The 12,421-nt window shown below is 42.1% G+C and overlaps 1 protein-coding gene across 1 annotated transcript in view; it reads right to left on the bottom strand.

Annotated features, from left to right (window-relative positions):
- Nucleotides 1-238: 238 nt before the first annotated feature.
- The window catches only part of LOC104917574 (phospholipid-transporting ATPase IB-like), a 30,547-nt gene continuing 18,364 nt past the window's right edge, over nucleotides 239-12,421 (bottom strand). Inside the window, exons 3-4 of the mRNA XM_019612175.1 lie at nucleotides 8,785-8,876; nucleotides 239-1,836 (exon numbers count right to left, since the gene is read on the bottom strand). Of these exons, the coding sequence (XP_019467720.1) occupies nucleotides 1,739-1,836; nucleotides 8,785-8,876 (190 nt within the window). The 3' untranslated portion in view covers nucleotides 239-1,738. The remainder of the gene's footprint in view (nucleotides 1,837-8,784; nucleotides 8,877-12,421) is intronic.

The raw sequence follows: 12,421 nt of genomic DNA, 5'->3' as shown, positions 1-12,421 counted from the left end.
CCCCTTACTGCATAATTGTCTCATTAGCACTGCAGAAAGAAGGTGATGACTTTTCCTTCTGTGCCATCAACTTAATCCAGGAGCAATCCCGCCTGGTGACACAGGAGCCAAACCTTCTTCTTAACATGGGAGGGGACTCGGGCCCCTGAGGTGGCATTGGGAACCAGCCTGCCACTGGAGTGCCGGCATTCACTCACAGCCTGTCAGCGAGGTGAAGCCAGTGCGCCAGGCTGTTTTTTTTGTTTTTTTTTCCTTTTTTCCTTTGCTAAGCATAAATATTCATATTCAAATTGCTTTCGGATATATTTAAATCAACAAAAGTTCTGGATGACGGTCAATAGGGCAAGAAACAGCGCCAACTTTTTAAACGCACAGATGTAGTATATACATTAACCACAAAACCTGGCTAGAACACAGCAGTATTTACTTTATGCTATTCAGAAACGTGGCTTGGCGACTAAAATTAATAGAACTTGTCTGGAGGACAGCATAAGCTTTCTAAGAGCTCTTTCAGCTTTAAATTATGCCCCAGTTTTCCCTCTTTTTCCATGGTGCCAATGTATGCAGCAGCACGCTTGCCCCTCTCACAGAGTGAGTCAGTGAAGGCAGCGTTCCTCCCAGGGCTTGCCATGCAGAGGGCGGGCAGCCTGCAGACGGATCTGCTCTAGAGAAGGGCCCGCTCTGGCCGCACAAACAAACAGCAGCTCTTCTCTCCACAATGAGCAGCTCTGTGTGCACATGCACACATATGCATGTTAACCTTTCCTAACTTCCCCCAGCCCGCCCATCCCACCTGGCCGGAGGAACGCCTCTGTAGGATCACAGCACAAGGTGCACACGCTCTTCTGTCTACAGATGTGAAAAGCTTCTACCTCTCTGTTCCTACTGGTTCATTCTATTGTTAAAATGGGAATGGGATAATGGAGGGAAATCCCAGGCTAAATCTGAAGTGCATATCGAAATATAACCTGCAGAGTTATCTATGTGAGTTCCTTTTTGTGAGAATGCCATGCGCTCCACACAGCTGCCTGGCAAGCTCTTCAACTCCCACAGCCTGACTGTGCGAGTAAGCTATTAATCTGTTTTCAGAAAGCTAAGATAGAGCCCTAATAAATCCTGTAAGAGGGCAAGAAGTATTCTATATAATTCATTGCTATTGTGTTATCCTGTCATAAGAAGGCAAGTAAGCATTTTTAGCTACAGATTGTGTTTCCACTGCAATCAAAATTTTTATGCCAAATTGTCTGTTAAATATTTCAGTCAAATCTAGTAATCAGTGAATGCTGGAGGGAATAAAGTCTACATGCAGCCGTGTGCTCCTGGTCTGTATGTAACAAAACAGGAAATCTCAGCACCCTGTTCCAATTAAGCAAAGGCTGATTTCTCATGGAACATAAATTTTCAGCTTTTCTCCCAGAACAACCTTATGCTGATGCTTTAAACAGTGGTAAAACATTGTTTTTAATTTCACACCTCACGTAGCACAGTCAAATGCTTCATAACAACATAAACAAAACTTTAGGCAGAGCTTAGCGACTGAAGTCAAACAATGATTTCCCCCCACAATACGTACTACTCGAGGTTTGCAGGGAGAATACAGAAACGTGTTGGCTAAGGCCACAGAAATGAGTTCTCTGGTGTTTTGGTTGCTGCTGCCAACCCTAGTCAAGAATGTGTTAAGAGTGGATGCATTGATCCAAATCCCATTATTCCTACCACCCATCAAGCAAAGAATCATTTATTCTATTTCTGTTCTCCTTTTGGTTGTGTCGTAGGATCGAACAACTTGTGACTGGGAGACAACACCGTGTTCTTCTTGAGAAAACGCATATCCATCTGAAAAAGCAAAGGAAGAAGAAAAATCACTGGAGTTCAGCTCAAGGGCACAGCCTGTTTTTACCAACAGTTTTAGGCATCACTGAAATTACAATACAGACAGGAATGATCCTCATTTCTATGCTGCACTTCTGTCATCTACGGCTGTGCCCACGTGGTTGCTTGCCAGCTCTGTCTTCCTGCTCCCTCAAAGGCCACATTAGTGTACATGGTCAACATTTCCTTCTGAGCTGACCTAGCTAACAAACTTTGCATAAATTTTGGACACCAGCTTGACTCCCACAGTAGCAGAGCTTCTTTAAAGACTGAACAGGCAGGTGGAGATTTGCATTTTTGGTTGACGCTATCGTCTGCTTGGTATCTGTGGTCTTCCTGGAGGAACACAGAAATGTCTACACCACAGCTGGATCTGAGTCACATCTTCCTAAGTCCATTCAGGAATTTCTTTTACTTTTTTAACAAGTTCCCAGGTATCACCTGACAAATTGCATTGAGAAACTCTTGGCTAGTCACCCAAATCTTGAAGAAAAGAAACTTCAACATATTATGGAGGTCTCTATTTTGCACAAGTTAATTCTGTGAGCTAACATAATCTCCCTAGAAATTACTCAGATGAGAAGAACTACGTGTTTGATTTCCTTTAAAGCACCGTGGACAACACAAGTGACTTCTCTGACATCATCTGCAAAACACCACTACTGGTAAAACCATCACAACAACTAATGGACCAAGAGTGAAACTCAAAACAATATTAAAATCAGACATGAATTTACAGAAAATTCTGAACAGAGCAAAGCACAGTATTCTCTGTGACACAGAGAAAGGATCCTTTCGCTGTGAGAGAATGAGTAGTCAGAATGGAAAAGATTTGCATTGTTTCAAAATACAGAGAAAATGTCACAGGTTACACAGAGTCTGATAAGGCTTTGTAGTAACAAAGTAGGGAAGTTAGCAGGTGAATTCTGCCTAGGAGAACCCAGGAATGATACCACAGCCCTGGAAGTGGGAGCTCATGAACTCTGAAATCCTACCTCAAAGCCACCCCTGGATGAGAGATGCAGCACCAGGTAAGGGAGGACAGATGTGCCAAGTCCTACCCAGAGATGTAGTTCAGGAGTCCTCCCTTAACAGGCTCAAGCCATATTCCCTCTGGATCATGTACCCAGAGAAAAAAAGGCTGAAGAAGGATACGAAGGAGACCTTGCTGGGAAGAGAGTCTTGTTTAGTTACTCGGGAGGATCTTCTCTCACAGAATGGGGGTCAACATCGCCTCTGGAGCCACAGGGACTTTGCTGAAGGTCTGAGTTCAGAAGGCAGAATGTACCCTACCTTAGCAGAAGAGCACACTAGCAGAAGATTAACTGACCTGAACCACAAACACAGCAGGAAACTTTTGTTAGCAGACGGAGGAGGTTCAAATAGAAATACATCATCCAGAACTAAGAGCAATCACATTTCCCACTTGGAGTGATTGTAACACTGTAGGAACTTCAATTTCATTACATGACTGATCCTGGCATCACTATTCATTTTTCCTGAGCCGTTCCATGCCAATATACATACAGCTACAGAGGTACAGCTTGGGCTTTCCTGTCTCTAGCTGAAGGTTCACAAAGTATATTCATGAAATACAACTCTTTTGGAAAAACTATGTGCATCCTATATAACTGCAAAGGAAATATTTACAAAACAGGCCTTCATTTAAAAAAAGGCGGATTCACACCTACACAAATAGCTCTGGTGGGATTGTTCCATTTGAAGGACCAGCCTCCTGTTTGTTTTTTGGCAAAATTCTCGATGGAAAGTCAGTTTGGTCAAAGACTTCAAGGTTAAGCCCTAACAGCCTGGCAGCTGTGCTCCATAACTTGGTGTGCATTGAGATGGCTTTGCCATACTGGCTTACCAGTAGGACCAGTAGATTCAGTAGATTCAACTGCTGTAACTACTGCAGAAAACACTGCCTGCTGCACAACTGTGTGCAGCCTGTCAGACTTAGGTATTTTTCCATTACCTGCTTATTTCCAGTGCTACAAAACAGCTAGGCAGAACAACTACTCTGCAAAGCCAAAGCAAAATGCAGTCAGATAAAGACATTTAACACACATCAGCAGAAAATACCTTAGCCTACGAATTTTTGCTGGATTAAGATGAGCACTGGTTAAGAATACCAGTGGCATTCCTACATCCTCATGTTCTTAATCCACTCCAAAATATCAGCAACAATGTTTTTCTGCATTTGTCAGGGGAAAGTACTTGCACCTAGCCCCCAGTCAGTGAAAACATCTGGCAGTATATTTAAAGCTTTTACCATTGATCTCTACACAGCAAGATCATTTCACACTATACTTTTAATTCGTATGATGATTAAGCTTGAACTTCAAGCTGCTCAGGCAGCTGTCTGTGCGCTGCACAACAAGTATGCTGTGAACGCTCACGTCCCATTCACATTCTCCGTTTCCACTGCTTTCAGACCCCATCCAAAAAGAATGACAGTTTCCACCAGCCAGTTACTAGGGAACACTTCGGAAGTTTGAACTTTTCCCCGAACCCTGGCTTTAAAACCACACCTTGGAGCCTGCCCGCAGAACAAGGCTCCCATTGTTCCAGCCCCAGGACGGAGTGCGCTTCTTAGGGGCTCTGTGGCCACAGCCACTCAGGGCTGTTGCAGAAGGAAGAACCTTTGTCCTCAGAGACCTTCTGTTAACAGAGGGAAGGAGCAGTTCTAAATCTCCGTCAGCCTGGCTCATTTGTTAAGCAGAGATTCACATACATTCTCATCAAATCTAAGGTTTCGTTGGTATCCGATACTATCAGGCAACCTAATGAATTTTAAAAGAATTCTGGTGTTTTGCTTTTTTTCTTTTAAAGCTTTGATATTCTATTAGTAGATCAGAATCTAGGCTCCAATCAGGTTTCTAATTTAACAGAATCATTTTCTGTTCCCTGCAATGACCATTCTGGTCTGTGCAATGCTAGATTAGAGAAACCCTCTCTGCACACATCCCAAATGTGCAGAGCGCACTGCTCCATCTCAGCAGCTCACTCGTGCAATAGCTTCTGAGATGGGAATCAGAGAGCAGGGTGCTGGACTACGTGATCTCCAGAGGTTCCTTCTGACCCTGCTATTCTGTGATAGCTTGAAAATCTGCTCATTGAAAGACTATGCACAGTTTTACGTTCTTCAGAGATTTATTTTAGAGGCTCACTGCTCCTTGTGCTCATCTGATACACCTGAACTGCTGGGTTTGTTGAACAAACACAGGTTCTGGCTGGGAGCCTCCCAGAAATCTTTCCTTCCTGAGCATTTCACTACTTCATACACACAGCAGTGTGCAGTTCAGCATAGCCCGCAACGTAAGATGCCTTGTGCCATCATATTGTTTGTCTTGGGAGAAAAACACCCAGATTTAAATCCGCTAAAATGGAAATGAACTGTAAAAAAAACCCTTTAAAAGTGCTGTGTCTACCAAAATCTGTACAACAAAACAAAAATCAATGTTGGAGTACTGCTTGGCCAGTCAAATTCCTTCTCAGGCCAAACACCGTTGTGCACGGTTTTTTAAGGAGACTTAATGAGATGTTACAATTCACGCCTCCCAATTAAACTGTAAATACAAACTCAGCTTTGACTTCTCAGGGAACCCTCTTCCACTGATCTTGGGAAAGCAAGAGCTGCTTTAAATCTTCTATATTCTGACTGATGCTTACAGAAATCATTCATTTCCCTGCTGATAAACCATGCCTGTGTTTTCTAAAGGACCCAAGAGGAATTCCTGACAAATGGCCCCATCTCTGTTTTCCCAGATACTAACTTATGGGTATGTGCATGTAAAATACAGGGCCAGATGCCTCGGCATCGATTCTAAACTAATTTTTCCCACTTCTTTTCCTTAAGATGATTTTAAAATATAGTCATATTACTCAACAGTCAACAAATACGTAGCAGCCTTGTAAAAAAAATAGAGATACTATATTTCCAACACATGTAAGATAGTAGGAAACGAAGTTTTAAAAGCTTCTGAAGTAGCTACCCTGTTGTGTTTCAAATCAAAATGCACCAGGAGTAAAGTGAAAGGAAGAAGGTGTCTGCTAGTGGAAAATAAATGGTAAGATTAGAGTCCTCAGCATGAACACATTATTATTATTTATTATTCGTCAGCCCCCATGCTGTGAAACAAACCTCAGCTGACAGGTGTTTTTTTCCCACTGATTAATAAGGTGCAAACCATGCGCCCTGTGTTCACATTTACTCTATGCAATGAGCATATACCGTTGAAGGAAGAGGGATTTTCTTTGCAAACGGAGGAAATCTGGGCCAAGCACGTTAATCCTCATTCAAGCACGGCACTCTGCATTTAAAGAGGAGTTCTGCCAGAGCAGTGCTTAATAGGAGGATTCCGCTCTGTTTGTAAGAGCATGCAGAGACAAGTGACAACTGAACACTGACAGGGTACTCTGAATTATGAGAGTGAATCTGCACTGGAGAGATTGTATTGGGCATTCCTTAGAGACAGCCAAGGATGAAGGCACCTGAGCAAATGGGACGGCACCACCCTCCTGTCCTGCTGGTGAGGCTCTGGGGACAGGTGGCAGAGGCCAGTCATCCAAGGAAGACAGGGGACTCAAGAACTGTCTTTGGTATCCAGAGAGCTTATCTAAAGGAGCTGCTAATTCCACAAAGTCAGAGCTAAAAAAGAAAGACAGTAACTGCAATGGAGACTTGGCTTGCTTCGCTTATGCTTTAGGAAAGGGGTGGCTCGCCAACAAAAAGCTATGAGACACATTGAGCAAGCTCCTCTTTCCCACCCACCATAGGGCTGTGCAGGCTTACCCTCTGTCGTCTTTCCCTGCCACTGTAGACCACCAGAAGTAGCCTTGAAACTGCTTGCACTATTTTTCTAGCACTTATCTCCATATGACTGAAACGAATTTATACAGGCATCGCTTCCTCACCAAAAAGTTGGAAACATTTTTTGTCAAAAGTTCATCTCAAACCAGTACTGCATCTTTACCATCTGTTCTAGGAAGTCTAACCTCATTTTTCTTCCTCGCTGGGACCAAAGCAGTTGATTTGCTTAAGCCTTTGTCAGCTCTAACTAAACAAACCATTTTCATGTTTTATATGCAAGTGTCAGATTCCGACCTGAAGTCACACAAGCGATTTTTGGAAGAAGTGGCCTTCACAGGCTGAGAACTTGGAGCCTGGCAATAACACACAAACAGTTCAAGACTTCAAACACAGTACACGTAGTGTGATTTAAGATATTGGCCCAGCAAGTCAAGGCAACTGCCCTATTCATCAATTCTTTGCTTTGAAGATTTCCAGCATTTACTAAACAGTTATACAATTTAGGGTTGTGAAAACAGCACATATGTCCTCTGAATTTCACATGGCCTTGTACATGCAGCAGCTATGAAACATTTGAAAATACATTTGACAAGAGATGATGGAAATTTTAAAGAATTGTGGATATGCTGTAGAAACCTAACAGCTTCACAATCAAATTTATGTTCACATGAAACAGATTGCTGACTGTAACTTGTCCTGACTGCACTGACTGATTTAGCACTTCAGCTAGTTACTGAACTTAGAGTTTATTTCAATGTCTCATTTTTCTTTCCCAATAGCAATTCGCTTATACTGATATGTGCACCACCAAACTAAAAGCATTTATCAAGTCTGACCATTCACTACCAGTGTATCTCCTTTCTGCACTGTGGTGTCTACAGCAGACTTCCTTGACAGTAATTTTTTAATGTATTTCACCAATTCCTTCTGCCAATCATCCTCCTTGGAATTCCCTCACAGAACATGTTTGTGTGCCCACAGCAGAGCTGCAGTCAGTGTCCCTGTCTCCCTGACTCAGAGGATTAGATGCTGGAAAGAGCACGTGGTCTTGTGCTCTTGGCACATCGATCTCCTTTGCCAGGAGCAATGAGATTGATAACTAAAGACCCTATATCCTACTGATAGCAACATCCTTACAGCTGTTTTGTAAAGGACAAAGACAAGCAGATTCATCAGTGTCCCACCCATTCTGACCAAATTCCCTGTGGAAAACAAGGATACCTCAAGCATCTGAGTTCTCAAATCCCAGCCTTGCCGCCATGACATGAACCACATTTCTGCCACAGAAAACAGTACAGTCAACAAGTGAGTTTCCAGTTAGCTGTCTGGGAGTCTTGAGCAGTCAGTGGTCTAACTTCTCATTGCAACAGTGATACAAAACCCAAATCCCCAGTGCCTGCCCCTTGCCCTCAGAGCAGCAGTGCTGCATGCATGGGGTTACTTCCTTAGTAAGACGAGCAAAAAAACCCAGGTCTGGCAGATAGAGGCCTGTCATGTGTTCCTCCAGGAAGATGAATAAATGGATGACTTCAACACCGGCAAGAAATGCAATTTATTCCAAATAGCATCACTGAGGAGGTGTGAGGTCACCTCTCCTCCCTACAGAGGACAAAGAGGGAGAGGAGCAATGCAGCTCTGCATGCCACAGCTTTCCTCATCAGACACATACATAACTCCCATTCGGCATCCGGCAATATCACTGTATTCTCAGCTAACCACAACTAATAAGACTTTATGAATAAAGAAGCCGTTTCTATTTAAGCTAGGCTCTATCACAACATTTATTTTATCCTGCAGAGTTTTTGATTTCACAGCATTCTTGAGACTATCAGGATTTTACATTTATAGAATCTGCATGTTGGGATTTTGTCATCTGGGCCCGTTGATTGAATCCTAGGGAATTATGCACATTTGAGCTCTGCTTGCCTAGGGCCAAATACACTAATTCCACTTCCAAATCTATGTCTCCTGGTTGGCAGCTCAGCTTCTGCACTAGATTATCTTTTCCTACAATTTAATTAAAATGTAATCACCTTTCGCTTCACTCATCTGGGACTGACTGCAGTGCAACACACAAGTGTACACAAACCATTACTTACGTGATACACTTTGCTGGACAGAATGAGCACGGAAAAGGCTCGGAGGAGTTTTCCTGCCGAGCCTTTTTAACAAATGATCACGTTCGTTCACGCTGAGGGAAAGAAAAAAAAAAATCAGTGAGTAACCAGATAATTTTAAGATAAATGTCAGCTGTACTTAAAGTACTTGTCAGCTTTGGCTTTGTCAGTATTTGAGATGGTGGCAGCATGAAAAAATAAACCTTTCCCTTAAACTGCACAATACTCATAATACTTTCTAATAATGGGAAACCCTTTCTAAGGCCACTTTTTAAGGATTACATTTAATTCATCCATCCCTAATATCACAGTCATTGTGATTTCTGAATGTAAGACATGTATAAATTGTTACAAGCCATATCAAATGTCCAACATCAAGTGGTATGGAGCACCTCAAAGGAGATCTCTTTCTAGTATTACGTATACAAAGGATGGCTCGCACCAACTGCTGTAGAGAGAAGGAGCAATAGGTTGTAGCTTAGCACATGGCAAGAGGCCTCTATCACACCTGCAAAAGTACCTGAAATAACTGAAGGCAGCACCATTGTTGACTTCTAAAGATTTTCATCTCCATTCTTGGAGAAAAAACTTTCAATTCAAAAGTCCCCTTTGCTTTACACACCTCATATTAGAAACCTGAACTTACCAACAGTAAAAACACAAGCTGAAGGCAAAAAATATGTATTTCAAGCAGTTGAAAGAAAAAATTAACTGGATTTAACATATACATGCATATCATTAGAGCCACTATCCACTCTTAAGTTTGACAGCCACTACTCATTTCATCAAGAACTGTATGTCCAGAATAGACAATGGCTAACATCCAGACATTTCAGAGCACTTCTCTACATAAGCAAGTGGCGAAAGTGCAACAGAAGACAGCGTAGGTGTACAAATCTTGCTGGACTGAGGCGTCCAGGAACTGTTGTATATCAGATGATTAAGAAACACGTATTACAACCTACTGTTGTTGAAAGCTGTGGCTCTGGGCCACTGGTCTAGTGGCTGGTAACCCTACTCACAGCAGGGGGGTTGAAACTAGATGATCATTATGGTCCGTTTCAACCTAGGCCATTCTACGATTCTATGATGATTCTGTAAAGTTCCTGTAAGATGGGGTTGTTTTTTTCCCTGTCTCATACTTGTTCCTAACACTGAGATGGCAACACTGCAGATGTCTATTCTGCAGCCGCTTGCAGCGCCTTTGTTCCATTTACACCACATTTATGCTGCCTGCTTCCATTTCCAGTCTGCTTGTTCTTTCATGTCCTCATTCACAAGTAATTCCACTGGTTATGCCATAAATGTGGGCACACATTTGAAAGGCGAACGCTGGTATCTTTTTTGGGTTAGATTACAAGTTCACATATATTTGGTATATGAAATGGAAATCCCAGCAAGCACAGCTGCCGCTGCCAACAAGCTCACAACAGCTTTAAACAAACAACTCCCTTTCACTGAAGCAATTTGCTAACTTCAAACAAGAAAGTAAGCAAAGAATCTCCGATACGTCTATAATGTGTAACCCAGTCATGCAGGCTTATATTCCACTTAGTATTCCATTAGGTTAATATCCAGACGCACAACTCATTTAGTGAGTAACAAGATGCCCATGAAAGAAAGGGAGGAATCCTCCTTTTTTTCTTTTTCTTTTCTTTTCACTTTTTTTCCCCTGTGATCTGTAAGTCCAGCCAGCCAGGTTAAGAAATCCTTTGGACCTTTCCTACAAAATCTTTATTAACTGTCAACATTTTCAGATGATTGGTTTCTTTCCCTCCTTCACTGGTCAGAGAAGAATCATGCCTGCAACAGATACAGTAGGTAGCTTTTCCTGTCTGCAGCCAGTTTTATTTCCTCGTTAGCATTTTCCTTCAATAGTAGTTGGAAGCAAAACTAAAGACACTAACTGAGAGTATCAAAAAACCTGGAAGAGCTCACTTGGATCATGAGACCTGCATGCATTCAAAGAGAGAATTACAGTTTTCCACTAAAAACAGAGATGCAGTATGGAAACTTCTGAAGATCTTGAAAGATCCAACTTAGAAAAAAGACTGGCTGCCTGAAAGAAAACCAAGAATACAAAGGAAAACCCAATTGCAGTAGGCCTGCAGCAGAATAGAAAGCATACTACAAAGGGTCATCACAGAAGAGGATGGCAGCTACAAAGTGAGACATGAGATTTTCCTAACTTAAGCTTAAGAAGTTGACAGCCTCCAGAAACCACCATTGCTGGTGTGTGCGCTACCCAGCAATGCGATGCTCAGCAGAGGACTGCCAGCTCAGCTGGGAGTGCACAGACTGTATGTGCAGCAAACAATCGGAATCTAGAGGTGGTCTGTGACTGAGAGAAAGGGGACACCTGCCCATCTTCTCCATACCCATCTAAGCAAGAGACCAGAGGCCTGGATGGACTGCTTAAAAGTGATGGCAAATAAGTTTATGGATTTTTATACATTAGCTAAACACAGTCCTGGGAACAACAAAAAACATGCAGCCATTGTGCTTTCTGCTTTGATAAAGGAATTTGAGAATATGTTTCGAGACTGCCGAAAAAAATCATCCATTTTTTGGTTTATTTGCAACTCTATTTTCAGTTAACATAAATACACTACTTGTGAATTTTCAACTGGAATGCAAAGAGAGTTGCAATCCAAAACCTGATCATCTCTTTAACAAACTTTTATAAGTCTTCTTATCAGAGAGATATTTTCCTCACATCACAGTCAGGCCTTACTTGTGTCATCACTTTTTGGCATTACATACATTTGTGAACAACTACGTTGAAGGATGAAGTACAGGAAGAGTAGAATTTCATCAAAAATCTCTGATGAACACCTCGAGAACTCACTACAAATTGCAACCACTGCCATTGAATCCAACTGATTAGTTCTAACTGCACTAGTTTCACAAAAATAAGGTCACATATCCCAGCAGTTTTATGGTTTTATTGCTCTCTTTTTTACATGTTTTAATAAAAAAAAACATTAACAATTAAAATAAGTTTTGTCACTTTATATACATTAACTGTAGTATATATTTAAAGAGGGCTGTGCTGAAAGTAATGCCTCCTATGTTATTCTGTTGGCCCACAATGTCAGAGGCGGATGTTGGTGGTATGGCAGAAGAGGCTGAACCTTCCCACCAATATCCCATTACAAGTTGTTGCTATGTGACAGATGGCAGCAGAGAGGCAGTCTGACAGAATGGCATCTGATACGGAAGTGCATATGAGGCACTGAGTTCCTCTTTGCAGAAAATATGGCACCCAATGACATTCATTAACACTTGCTGAACTTTGATGGAGACTGAACAGTGGATGTGAGCACAGTGAGGCAGTGGGTAGTGCATTTCAGTGGTGACAACAGTGACAGTGGGTCAGCTCTGCTGCAGACTTTTAAGAGCATGGCACGTAGGCTCTTGATCATTCCTGGCAAAAATGAATAGTTCGTGGTGGTGACTATGTGGAAAAATAATGTTTCCTAGTTGACAATTTGCACAATCAAATGGTCTTATTGTGTTCTTTTATCCATTCCATGGGAATAAATAGGAAGCACTATTTTTGGAGTGACCTACGTATATATGGCCCAAGACAGTCCTGGCCCTCTTCACTCACTGTGGC

Source organism: Meleagris gallopavo, chromosome 1 (assembly GCF_000146605.3).
Source record: "Meleagris gallopavo isolate NT-WF06-2002-E0010 breed Aviagen turkey brand Nicholas breeding stock chromosome 1, Turkey_5.1, whole genome shotgun sequence".
In the NCBI taxonomy this organism is placed as follows: domain Eukaryota; kingdom Metazoa; phylum Chordata; class Aves; order Galliformes; family Phasianidae; genus Meleagris; species Meleagris gallopavo.
Note: the sequence above shows the minus strand (reverse complement) of the source record. Positions and strands in the feature narration are given on the sequence as shown.